This window comes from Sesamum indicum, linkage group LG9, assembly GCF_000512975.1.
Source record: "Sesamum indicum cultivar Zhongzhi No. 13 linkage group LG9, S_indicum_v1.0, whole genome shotgun sequence".
NCBI lineage: Eukaryota > Viridiplantae > Streptophyta > Magnoliopsida > Lamiales > Pedaliaceae > Sesamum > Sesamum indicum.
Genome location: NC_026153.1, coordinates 1,242,545 through 1,255,994, shown reverse-complemented (window position 1 = coordinate 1,255,994; position 13,450 = coordinate 1,242,545). Strand labels below are relative to the sequence as shown.

The following is a 13,450-nucleotide window of genomic DNA, read 5'->3' as shown; positions in this document are numbered from 1 at the left end:
TACGGGCCTCCTCCTAACCTGTCACCCCTCACCCTGCCGAGATGGAGATTGAGATAGAGATAGAGATAGAGATGCATATATATACATTTCCCGCCAAAACTAACACCCCATTCAATCGTCCATCATTCCTACCCTTACACATTAGGTGGATAGTAGTATCTGTGTTGGTGTGAGGGAGTCAGTGATTTCCTGTGTTCCTTTTCTTTTGTGATTTTTCAGGTGTTGTTTCTTTGGAGAAATTTAGTTTTCATTCATTTTCATTAAATTTCAATCAGTTCTCTATTAAGGGTACTTATATATTTATATTTATTTATTTTGTGACTATGTGTAGTTTAAAGAGAATTATTAACTAGATTAATGATCCATTCATGTAGGCATGTCAATAGACCCCAATTACCCAGATTCAAACCCTTCATTCTAAATTAGGTCCAAATTCAGACCCACACCCAATAAGTTAGAATGATTGGTTCTTAATCGGGTAATATACCCCGCTTCTCCCCGTTCAGACCATCCCCAAATCACTTCCAAACCTCACATCAATTCACATTGCGTGCTTTCTCAATCTTTTAAATCGTCAGCCTCACTCCCTCTCGGAACCCGCCTCCACCTCCGGCGCTTACCCATCGCCGTCGTCGCTTAGTGCTTTCTCAATCCTTTCTCTCGACTCCCTCTCGAATCCCGACGCCACCGCCTTCGGCGCAGACCCAACTCCGTCGTCCCGTCCGTTTGTTGCTCAATAAAGCAAGCTTGTTGCTTTGCTTGCCCTTTGGTCCAATCGCCAAGTGACTGTTGATTTTTGCTTGTAGCCTTCTGCAACTAAAGCGGGTTTCTGTTTTATTTTTTCTACTTTGATGTTGTTTCTTTAATCTGGGCCCGTGTTCCTCTGTTTCTTGAAATGTTTGGCGATGGTAGATCGAGAAATGCTGCATTGTTGCGCAATTTAAGTTGAGCTAGATTTTTTTGCAGATCTTGATTGTAGTTCTGTGATCGGATCGGATCCGGAAAAGCAGGTTTAGTAAGGTCTTGAGATCCATCGGTTTTGAATTGGGTTCAATATGTTGGTAGGATCTGGGTATAAATTTTTTTATTCGGACTTCTTTTGAGCCTGAGTATGGATAGGGTATTGACAAGTCTACATGCATGAACTAGTATATAACATTCAAATATTAAAGATTCTCTAATTAAAAAAGTTAATGATTTTACATTTAAATGAATTAAGTGTTAAGAAAATAAACATAGTGGATATCATATCATGATTATCCACTCAATCAATTTGATGTGTTAATTTTGAGATTCTTATCTTCAACTTTGGACAAACTTTGATTCCATGTGTTTGTGTTTTTCACCCTACAGCTACAAAAGTGGAAGGCGATGGTTAATACTAATCCCAGCTTTCTCTTTTCTTTGATAGGGGGATAGGATAAAAAGATTAAAGATTGATTAGCGTAATTAATAAGGAAGTAAAGAGATTAGTCCCAAATATGGTTTTGACTTTTGTAATTCTTGACCTAATTATATTAATTATAATTACAATGTGGGGCCGGCTTCCCTCTTTCGTTTGATTGGTTGAAAAGAAAAGGAGACCACCTCCATAAATCAGGCTCCACCACATAATTCCATCAGTGCGTTTTCACTGTACTTAGTGCTCCGCTGCGCTGCCCTACATCTACATTTCCCTATTCTTATAGCTTCTTAAGCGCCAAACCAAAAACCCAAACTATCCTTTTTCTTTTTCTTTTATATGTATAGTTTCCACTTTCCACGCCCAACTTTTCTTATAAATCAGGTGCGAATTAGGATTAGATGGTTTGAATTTCGTCACGTCTCTACACATTAATGGAACATTTTCAAAGTCTGTATTCACTCAAAATCATATACTTCACTTCCTAAACTATAATTCATTTGAGTTTTAAGATGTGAAATTTTGATTTTGAAGTCTTGCGTTACTATTTAATTTAGCATGGTTGTGATATTATTTGTATCATTATTGAACATTTATAGAAAAAAGGGCATGCTGAATGCACTATCTTTTAAATGTGGACTTTATATACCACTAGAATGGTTCAATTTGATATAACACGACTTCTCATAAAGAAAAAGGAATAAATAAGAGAATGAAAAAAAATATATAGTATCATTCCGTGGAAGCTAGTAGAGTTTAGGGGTTTGGAGATGAAAGAAAATTCCGATTAAATGTGAATTATGTCATTAAGGATTTGCAAATTGAATTTTCTGTTTCAAAGTTTATAATTGTATTTTTTTTATTTTACTTAATATATATAATTTACGTTGATGTAAATAATTTAATATTGAATTGTATCTACGTCTCTTTATGGAATATGCTTCACAAATGGTATGAATACACCTATAGTCCAACCAACAGAAAACACAATGTAGGAAATTGTAAAAATCATATCAAAAAGACCTCAATTATGGCTCTCTAATCCCTATAATTAATTAAACAATTCATAAAGGAGAAATGTTCAAAGTTGGAAGATATATCAAGAGGCGTACCTGGGGCATGAACAAGTGATATTTATAGTTTTCTCTAACTGTACAGTTTTACGTAAATCATATATTTAACAATAAATCGATTGGTCACCCCGAGTCTGTACGTATACAAAATTGAATAAAGCGGGGATCATATCATAATGGTTTGAATAAAAAGAAGCAAATCTTGACCTGTTTATAATGTAAAATAGATTTGGGAATATTAGATTGTGTACGAGAGCTTTAGCAAAGTTATGTGTATCATTTTTTTTATTAAACAAAATGCACTAATATTCAATTTGTAAAAATAAATAAATAAAATAAAATCCAGATATAAATAATATTAAAATATGGGCACAAGGAGCAAATAAATAAATATAAGTATGAAATGAATTGGGTGGGGGCCTAATTGTTGAATCCCAGATTGCAACATTTGGTACCAAATAAAGCTGGCAAAGTGTTTGGTATTGTTATGTTTGGCAACAAAGGTGACGTCTACTTCATTTTCAACAAATTTCAGTTATGGAAGTTTCAACATTTAGTTGTTGTGTATGACATATAATACCATCATCAATATTCTCAAATTCGACAAATTTATGTTTCACTCACTATAACCTCATTACTATAATGTAAATAATATATATCCGGAGCAAATACATATATTAGAATATTATTCATACCACATAGGTATAATAAATAAAAAAATTATATTCTTTTAATATCTAAAATAATTATATTTTTTTAAATATATCTATAATCGAATATTTTTAGCTCAACTCAGGAAAAAATGAAAAAGAAAATGTATTATGAGCGGTACGCTGCCAAATGTTTTGTGCTCGCAATCACAACAATAGAAGTCGAGGCAATTATAATAAAAAGACAAAATTGTCCCTCGAGAGTTGTGAGAATTAAATGATGAAAAAGGTCAACTCTCCCAAAATCATCCACCGCAACAATGTTTCCACATGGACATGGATTTACCACACACACACACACACTCATCATCATCATCATCATCATCATGTCCAATTCATTCCCATGCATATTAGTAGTGTCTTAATTATTAACTATTGATAAAAACGAATATTGATGATTTGGCAATAAAAGATTGTTTATTTCTTAAAATACTTAACAACAAAATTAATTTGAGACTCGCTAAATATTTATGACATTTAAATTATCTAATAATCTATAGAATAATTTAATAATGTTTTTTTTTATTGTTAAGTATGGAAAGCAACATCTTATACATTTTTGTAAGGTGGAAGTACAAGTGAGAAACATATATAACTCAATGTTCCTTACATTCCCAACGAATATGTCCTTCATCATTTAATTATGTTGTTATTACTATCACAAATCCTTTTTATTCAACAACATTAAATAATTTAACGTTTCAAGAACATCCTATTTCTTTGTTTTTTAAATTATTCAATATCCACATTCCACTAACACTTGTTCTTATTTCTAGGACTCAAATATCATGTGTTTTTTTTTTTTTAAATGCAATTGAGCCGTTGTGCTCTCATTAATTTTAAGGTTAATATTTAGTGTAATTATTAGATAAATTTTATGTAATTTGTATTTATGTTTAATATCCCTACTGTATATTTTCGTCCAATAAATAATTCATACTTACCCCCAATTAGTTTATATATTTATTATAGATCGAATATTTTTTTAAAAAAAATTAAATTATAAAAGTGAAAATATATATTCTCACATGTATTAGCATACGAAGATGTTTAAGGGTGAAAATGTACTCCTTGCACATAATTGCGGGTGAAAACTATCCTTATATACGTGTAGTTACGTTAAACCTTAAGGGAGAATGACATAATTATCGCTAAATTTAATTTATAAAATAACATATGCTTACTGAAAGAAGATTTTTTATTCAAACTAAATTTAATTTAATTTAATTGATCACATAATAATTAAATTATATAATTAATTTCAGATGGAAAGTAGAATTATGGGCATGGTAGACTCTAAAAGTCGTAGAAATAAATACAAGGGAATATGAAATTGGGTAATGTAATGTATATGTACATAGTACTTTGTGCATGACGAAACCCTTGTATATCACTTCCGCGTAGCCTGCCAGCTGTCCGGCCATGGATTCCCTGATTGCATAACCCACGAGAAGGGACCCCACAAACCCTTACCCCCGCTCTCTCGTTCTTATTCCACACTTCACTCACCGTTTGCAGAACAATACAAGAAAAGGAGTGACGAAAGAACTCGAATTTCTAAATCCCACTCCTCCGGGGAATAATGCAAAAGAGGAGTAGCGGAGAGAAGTCGAGGAGCCCATCAAGATTTATGTAATACAAGATTTGGGGGATATCTTTTTCTTTTTTTTTTTTTTTTGGGTCTGGATTGGAGGAACAAGTGATGGCCAAGAGTGGTGTATTTGAAGGGGATCCAACGACGGTGGTGAAGGCCGTGGAGTTGAAGAAGGAATTGCAGAGAATGGTTAGGGCAATTGTGGATGAGGATGATGTTAATTTGGAGGCTCTCGATAAAGCCCAGCAAATGTTGTTTGCTTTGAGGGAATTGAAATTGAAGAAAACCGTTTCTTTGAAGCTGCATAATCATCATTATGATAATGAAATGGCTTCCGGCACGGTGCCGGAGGAGTTTAAGTGCCCGCTCTCCAAGGAACTCATGAGGGATCCTGTGATTATTGCCACCGGACAGGTTTTTTTATTCTGCTTTCACTGTTAATGTTTTAATGTTTGTGCGCGGGTGTGGTGTTCCTTTTTCTTTTGTTGTGGATGAAGTTTTCCCATGTTGTGGTTGGAGTGTTTAGTTTTTTCTTCTTCTTCTTCTTTTAGTGAATTGTGAACCGGGTTTGGTTGGAACTATGAGAATTTTGTTGAGAGGGTATGGAGTTTCTATGGTTGGTGGAATTATTGTATTCTCGATGTTTCTGGACTTCGAAATTTTGATTCTTGAAAAAGGTGAATATGTTGATGGGGTACTTGAAGGGGTTGTTTGACATGATTAATGATGAATCAGATTGAAATGTTTGCCCAAGTTTACGTTTTCAGTTCTTGCTTTGATGCTCAATTACTTTTGTCCTTGTTGCTGTTAGTTTTTTCTTTCTCTGTTTTATCCTGTTCTTGTTCTTCTTCCTGTGTTTTGGATAAATCTTGGGCATGGTGGCCGGTGAAATTTTTTGGGTGACCCTCTGTTTTGCTTTAACCTTCTGTTTAAGGACTGCTGTTATATCTTGTCATGAGCAGTTGAGGTGGTTACATTGTTTGACATGGATAGAGTGTTTACCTGAATTCATGATGTTGGAGTTTTCTAAAAACGCTTTCTGCAATGTTAATCTTTTTCTGGATTGTTGACATGTGGCATTTTGTTCTTTCAAAATTGGCAGACTTATGACAAGCCCTTCATCCAGAAATGGTTAAAAGCTGGGAATAGAACATGCCCTCTAACCCAGCAAGTGCTATCACACACTATCCTTACACCTAATCACTTGATTCGGGAAATGATAATGCAATGGTGCAAGAATCATGGGATCAAGTTGCCAGACTCTGTTTCGTATATGAGTGAAGAGGGCTTGACAGGAGCTGATAGGGACCATTTCCTTTCTTTATTGGGGAAAATGTCGTTGACGTTGTCTGAACAGAAAGAAGCTGCTAAAGAATTGCGGTTACTGACAAAAAGAATGCCTTCATTTCGGGCACTTTTCGGTGAGTCAGTAGACGCTATACCTCAGTTGCTGTCTCCGCTTTCTCAAAGCAATTGTGAGAGTGAGGTTCACCCAGACCTCCAAGAAGATGTAATCACAACACTTTTGAATCTTTCTATTCATGACAACAACAAGAAGCTTGTCGCCGAAACACCTACAGTGATTCCCCTTCTTATAGATGCTTTGAAGACCGGAACAATTGAAACAAGAAGCAATGCAGCGGCAACGCTTTTTACATTGTCGGCGCTCGACTCAAATAAGGCACTAATTGGCAAATCCGGTGCCTTGAAGCCCTTAATTGACCTATTGGATGAAGGGCATCCTTTGGCGATGAAAGATGTTGCGTCGGCTATTTTCAATTTATGTATCATTCATGAGAATAAGGTCAGAGCCGTTAGAGATGGTGCAGTTCGAGTGATACTGAAAAAGATCATGAGTAGACTGCATGTTGATGAGTTACTCTCCATACTTGCTATGCTGTCGACCAACCAAAAGGCGATTGAGGAAATGGGAGAGCTTGAGGCAGTTCCTTGCTTGCTCAGTATAATTAGGGAGACTTCTTGTGATCGCAATAAGGAGAACTGTATTGCCATCTTATATACTATTTGCTTCAGTGATCGGTCCAAGTGGAAGGTGATGAGGGAAGAAGAGAGCATGTATCGTACAATATCTCAGCTTGCTCAAAACGGCACTTCCAGAGCTAAGAGAAAAGCAAGTGGCATTCTTGAGAGACTGAACAGAGCTGTCAATCTTACTCATACAGCTTGATTGAGTACTTTGAGCACATATTCTGTAAATTCTACACCACCTAGTTTTTCCGTCCTTTGCGAAAATTGAGGTATCTTGTGGTCATTTTGAACTGTCTTTATGTATATTAGATATCTAAGCCAGGTTTGATCTCAATGTTACGGTTTATAGTTATTGTGAATAATAACAAATGGGAAGCTTTAGTTGGAAGGTAATCTTTAATATATTGGTCATAATTGATGCACATGGTTCAGAGCATACTACTTTGTTTTCACTTGAAAGCGTTGCTGTCAGTTGATTGAGGAAGCTTTTGTTTCTTTCTATGATTATTAGATTATCGGTTAATCATTCTGTAAGTTTCAAACTGCACATGGGCTTCTTAGTAGGTTGCTTAAATTTCAGTTAGAGCATTAAATTCTTGTTTTGGATTTGTCTGCAAGTTCTGTACTTGCTGCCTAGTTTGAGTCTCTTTCTGGTAATAACTTTGCGCTGCTATTTTCTACTTGTTGTATTGTCCATGTAAACTTTTAAACACTTCACATGGCTTACATGACACTCATGGACAACTCAAGATCTCGTACTCTTTTACGCTTTTGTGGTAATTCTTGAGTCAAGATTGCATTTAGAATATCTAACGGGAAAAACATGGCCGTATTGAATAGGTATCATGTTTTCGACTTGGGTGGTCCATCAAAAATTCTTCCAAACTTTTCTTTTGTGAATGCCATGAATCCTCAGCCCCTTATCTTTATGATGATCATATGTTGAACAAAACCACCTATTCCGTGAATATGGCTCTAGCCTTGGTTCTTTCCCTTGATGTCTGATATCCTCTTTTTGATGTTTTACTATGTATGTGGTTTTAACATAGTACCGGTGGCACATAGGTTAGAGATGAAGATGTTGATATAATTTACCAGGGGTTGCTCAAAATGTACTGGATGGCTGCATGCAAGTCACTCAATCTGAGAAATGATAAGGTTCTGTTTGAACAATATCCCATCTTCTGCATTGTTATTCAATTCTTTGTGCTCTTCTGAGTACTAATATTTATTTAAGCCTTGCCAAACACGTGCAACCTTTGTTGTCCTGTAGAAGTTGTTATATTATAATAGAAAGACAGCTATGGACAAATCACTTAGCGCAGAATATGTTGTAGTTCGTGTTTATTTGTATTTAAATTAATTATATTGTAAGTGTAATAATACTATCATTAAAATTATTTAAATCTTTTCCGCATAATTTGCTATTGCAGTATCTAAAAGTGAAGAATAGATTTTGTTGCCGTCACGTCACGGGCGGTGGTTCATCATTAGAGAATAAATTTGGCCGCCAGGGGCGGCGGCTTATCATTCAGTCTGATGGTCCCCCAGTCTTTGCTATTGCTCATCATCTCACTCTTAAAATCGGTTTTCCTTCCTTCACTAAGGAATCAATTCTTTGGTGAGTTGAACTACTTTTGCCCTTGTTACAAAATATATAAGTTTTTTTTTTTTTTATTTTCAAATAATCTCACGAATTTGAGTATACAGATAACCTAAATTTGCTCCAACTATGAAGGTATATTGCGATACCACCACATTGTCACCATGCGCCACCGCTGACATCCACAGCTGCCGGTTGGTCTGTCGTACCATCAGCAAGTACTTCACCATCTGCCACCACTGGCCGTCGGTCATACCAACACCAAGTACTTGAAAAATATTCATAAGATATGAAAGTTTTGCTTATTGTAAAAGAAGGGTAAAACTATGGAATTCTTGAAATCAATTTCAGGAATCTTTTAGTATTTCATTGATTACTCTTTTTTATTTTATTTTTCCTGAGGAAAAAAAAAAAAAACAACCCATGCACGCACACATGGATAACACTAGGTCCATTGACTGTGGGTTCACCAAATAATTCTTAGAAAAGAAATGACTTATTTTTGCAGTACTGGATATTATTATTATTATTGGGAAAAGTATTTGTTTCCACTTTTTCATATAGACCCACGGAATAAATTGAAGGGAAAAAGGGTGGGTGTGGGGGGGAGGGGCTCTACCATGTGTGACTGTAGAACTTGATGCTTGCAAAAGTATTGCAAGAATGGGGACAGACCACCTTACCTCCCAACTTCCTGTGCCCATATTGGATGTGTATGATTGAGCTTTTGATCAGAAGATGGCAAAAATTCAAGAATGATCCCATTTTTTCATGTTAGGCTGTGGCAATGAATAAAGAACCCCATGCTCTTGGTTAAGATACCAGATCCAATCAAATGTCAAGTTAATCAAATGAAGGAGATGTTTTCAGCTCGACTTTTGTCCGAATAGACGGTACATAATTTGGACTACACTTCCATTGGATCCCATCTTTAGGCAGAAGGTCTACTACTACAACTGTACAAGCTGAACCAGGTGTCTTCTGATCATCTACAGAGTGCTATGCTGTACATTTTGGGATCACAAGATTCTGCATTTTAGTGCTACTGGTATGAACGTAATGACCTGCTGCTTTCTGCCAGGCGTTCAACAAAATTCAACATAAATAATTGAAGCAACGACATCAATCCATCTTATAGGCCCATCCGTGCTTTTCCAGATATGCACTTACAGCTTCTTTTATGGCCAAATTTGGTACCAGCTGTGATGGATAAAGCGATTCGCGGGTGATTGGGTCAAATCTTCCCACCTAAGAGGTGGAAATCATTTAAAGGGTAAATGAATGTGTATAACTGGCAATTCTAGCTATAGTATCAAACAAGATAGAGAAATGGCAAATTTACTTTCTGCAGATGGTCGAGGATCACTGCTCGCTCGTACGTAAACCCACTTGGAGCGATTACGGGATCACGGAAGATGTCTAACGTGATTTTACAGCATAGGTAGTCGGGCACCTGAAATTGTTAACCGGTGTGATGAGAGCTAAGAAGAGGGAAAATCGTGTTAAAGAATGAGGAAAATGATGCTCACCTCAGTTGGAGTATCATCTTCGGCAGCTTTGTTGAATACTCGGCCTAAAGCTTCTAATTGTTCTAGATTAGATTTTGCATTTTCATCTACAAAACCTTCCATTTCAGAAGCATCAAGGAAGTGTTTCTCCTTCAGCGCCGCCTCACATGCTTCTCTAAGTTCCATACACGCCAAACCATTAAGAAATCAATAAACAGTCGGCAAAATGATATGTCTATGAAAGTTAAAAACAAAATGAGGACATACAGTGAAAGACGCAAGGATAGAGGAACCAGAAACAAGACCATAAGAGCAAAGTGAAACAGATCGAAATTACTTTAAGTTTTGGAGTTCCCAAGAACGCTTCGTGGATTCATGTTCCCATGCTAAGTATTTAGCCCTTGCAAGCTCCTGCCATATTTCCTCCACCATGTAGCTCTTAGGGTTTGCACCCCTTCCCAAGTCCAATGCCTAAGACATTGTTCAGACATTAAAGTTACATCACGACCAAAACAAGATCCTCGTCCACAAATTTCAAGTGTTGATCAGGATCATACTAACAACAGAGACGCTATTCCCATCCATCATCTTGATATATTCCATTAACGATGAGACATGTGCATCATTTGATATATCCCGATAATGATGAGACATGTGCAAATAAGACTACTAGCATATACATCAATATATACACAACTCAAACAAGAACTATCTACTCAGTTTACCTACAGCAACTATAATTTAGAGCAGATGTCAGTTATATATAAATGAACCATGTATGGAGATATATAAAGAATTCAATAAGCAACTAAGCATAGTATTCCTTTCTAGTGACTTTCTGGAGATGGAGGCTGGGAGCAATCACAAACAAGCACTTCTGTTTGCATAGTAATATTCAGCATACAAAGAAAATAATAATTCTTCTTTACAGCAAGATTAGAAGCCTAGATTCTTATTAAGTTTGCATTATAAGTAGAATACATCTTGATTTGCCCTTTTCCTTGAGGTGAGATGAAGAATTGGAAAAGAATATTATTATTGAGGAAGCATCAAGGCTTTTAAATTGCTGTGGTTAAAAAACTGGTTATTTGTCCGTGCAATTGAACGAGAAATAATCTGAAGCCTGGAAGTATATATCATTGATTGCATTTTCAGAGATAATGAAGAAAAGCACCAATGATTCAAAAAAGGTCAAATGTCATTCAAGTAAGACAAAGTTCACCTTATTTCTTGTGAACCACTTCAATGACTGAACAAAGTAGTTTAAGAGGTGTATAAACAGAGTTTCACATATGACTACTTGCAAAATCATCTTTGAAAAGAATAAAAGCCTCTTACTTTTTTCAATTCCTTGATACCTTCTGCATATTCTTTCCTTTGCAGTAATGCCAGACCAAGCATATAATGGGCCTGTTATCATCAAAGCACTCACTATATAATCTAGATATGCAACCAGCAAAAGACTTTTTAGTTAACCTGTTTTAGCAAATAACATACTAAAACATATAAGATAAGCAATTAACGCTGTCATCTGACTAGTTATATCCAGGAGTAAGCAACTGCATGGTTATTCGTCAAAAGAAAAAAAAAAGGGAACATCATGCTAAACTCCATTACCTGCCATTAGACATGCCTAACTGCTACGAATTCATCTCAGCTTTCTTGAGCTTACTGTTCATAAATTAAGGTAATAATGAAGGCATAAGTTTGCTAACAAAACTAGTATCAATACCATTTTCATCGAGTCTACCAAAACCACAGTTGCATATCTATGTTCAGTTGCTATGTTAAGAAAGCTGTGTTATGAATGACCAGTATGTTCATGATAGTCACTGAGGAAGTCAAACTTATATGCATCCATTTTGAAAGTTATTAAGTAAACAGATCTTGACTAAATTAGCTGGTGCTAGATAAAACAGTTCCACTAGTTCATGGGGCATTCACACTAATCTCTTATTCGTCATATGTGCTTTCTCAAGCTGCTAAAAAGGTGATCCAGAATCTACAACTATCTGATATTTGCAAGTCTTCTGATCCCTGAAACGTTAGAACTAACAAGTCGGTTGGTCCATTTACTTTCCATGTTTCTTAGCATTAAGACATATTTAGTCCTAAAGATGGCATCAAGATAGAGCTTATGCCTGAGATTAATATCAGAATCTTGCTCCTAGTGTTACATTTCTCATTAGTAAAAGCAAATACCTCAATTTTCATTATATCTATTATTTAAAGTCTTAAAGATAAATAGCATATGTTGAAAGCTTCGAAATTTCCATAGTATCTATGATCTAAAGATTGATGGTTTCTTTAACTGTGGTAAATTATTAAATCACCTTGTGTCCTGGTAAATTGTTACATCAACTTATATTCCAGGTATTGGAGGTCATTACATAGCATCTACAATCTGCCCCTTGAAATTGTCTATACTAAAGCCTCCAGGAGCAACATGAATTACAAAACAAAGAATCACTCGAGCATCTCGCCCTACAAAGCCAATTACACATGAAAACAAGACCCAACTTACAACTATTCGCAGAAAAGACACTCCCACTTTATACTCTACCAGCCAACAAACATATTCATTCTGGGATGCACTTACACAGTCACACATGAAAATAGGAGAAAGGAGTTTTAAGGGGAGGAAAAAGAGATTATCTCTTCAAAGAACACCTTTAATGGTAAAAATGCATGAGCTTACAAGGAATTTTCTCGCACAATATTTCCCTTTATTCGTGGACCTATTATTTCTATGCTCAACTAAACATCTTTCTTTTTCCTTTATCCCACAGTCTTGGATAAATTTCTAAACACTCCTGGATTCATTACATATAGTCGTTTCAAAGTAGAGGGATACATCTGGAGACAGTGAGGTCTCATAAAGGACTGCTGCTTTCCCTAGATACTCTACCAAAGGCAAGCTGAGAATAAGTTAAAAGTTAATAGAATAGTAATGCAGTCTTTCGTAAGTTCTCTATATAAACCAGACCTTGACAGAATAATGATCCAGCTGAATTGCTCTTCTGCAATCCTCCTCCACTCTTGTCCATTCACTACACCCCAATAAAGCCCAAAACCAATTAAATAATAATTAAAAAAAAGGAAGAAGAAGAAGTTACTTCCAAGGAAGAAACGAAAATGAAAATTTTTCAGTAGCCAACAAATGAAAAATAATGAAACGTGTTCTAGTGATGGTGGTGATCATACATACTTCCGCTTCCGATGGCAGAGAGCGCGGTTTGTCCAATATATAGGCACATTAGGGCACAACACAATAGCCTAGGAGAAGAAATTTAACCCCAAAACTGAAAATTTCAGAAAAGAAACATGTACCCAAAAGTATATATCTATATTAGCGATCCGCAACATTACATTTAACAAGAACGTAGAAAAGAATACCTCCGTGTAAGCATCAATGGCTGCGCCAAATCGATCTTTTTTAAAGTAACGATTACCATGTAGCCTGAGTTGCTCCGCCTGTTTCGCGGCGGACGCCACCACTGCCGGAGACATTTTTCACTTCTCCCGTCACCCTATTCTCCTTTTCCCTCCCTCCGTTTATATATAAATATAC

The 13,450-nt window shown here is 35.9% G+C and overlaps 2 protein-coding genes across 8 annotated transcripts; one reads left to right on the top strand and one right to left on the bottom strand.

Annotated features, from left to right (window-relative positions):
- LOC105170113 (U-box domain-containing protein 9) lies at window positions 4,607–8,735 on the top strand. Of its 4 annotated transcripts, none has more exons than XR_002287806.1 (5): window positions 4,607–5,193; window positions 5,882–7,037; window positions 7,834–7,926; window positions 8,202–8,389; window positions 8,507–8,735. XR_002287806.1 is itself a non-coding variant. In XM_020696729.1 (2 exons), the coding sequence occupies exons 1-2, from the start codon at window positions 4,888–4,890 to the stop codon at window positions 6,965–6,967; spliced, it is 1,392 nt and encodes a 463-aa protein (XP_020552388.1). In that variant the 5' UTR covers window positions 4,608–4,887; the 3' UTR covers window positions 6,968–7,190. The 4 variants fall into 4 exon arrangements, 1 of the variants encoding a protein (XP_020552388.1); XR_002287807.1 differs by having other exon boundaries at window positions 8,479–8,735; XR_002287808.1 differs by lacking the exon at window positions 7,834–7,926.
- On the bottom strand, window positions 9,198–13,444 carry LOC105170112 (E3 ubiquitin-protein ligase CHIP). 4 transcript variants are annotated; one of them, XM_011090728.2, is made up of 8 exons: window positions 13,276–13,444; window positions 13,088–13,155; window positions 12,866–12,929; window positions 11,218–11,289; window positions 10,217–10,350; window positions 9,901–10,054; window positions 9,714–9,824; window positions 9,198–9,619 (listed from the first exon to the last, which is right to left on the bottom strand). In XM_011090728.2, exons 1-8 carry the CDS (start codon window positions 13,387–13,389, stop codon window positions 9,494–9,496), a joined length of 843 nt encoding a protein of 280 aa, XP_011089030.1. In that variant the 5' UTR covers window positions 13,390–13,444; the 3' UTR covers window positions 9,198–9,493. The 4 variants fall into 4 exon arrangements, with proteins under 4 accessions (XP_011089030.1, XP_011089031.1, XP_020552389.1 ...); XM_011090729.2 differs by lacking the exon at window positions 11,218–11,289; XM_020696730.1 differs by lacking the exon at window positions 13,088–13,155.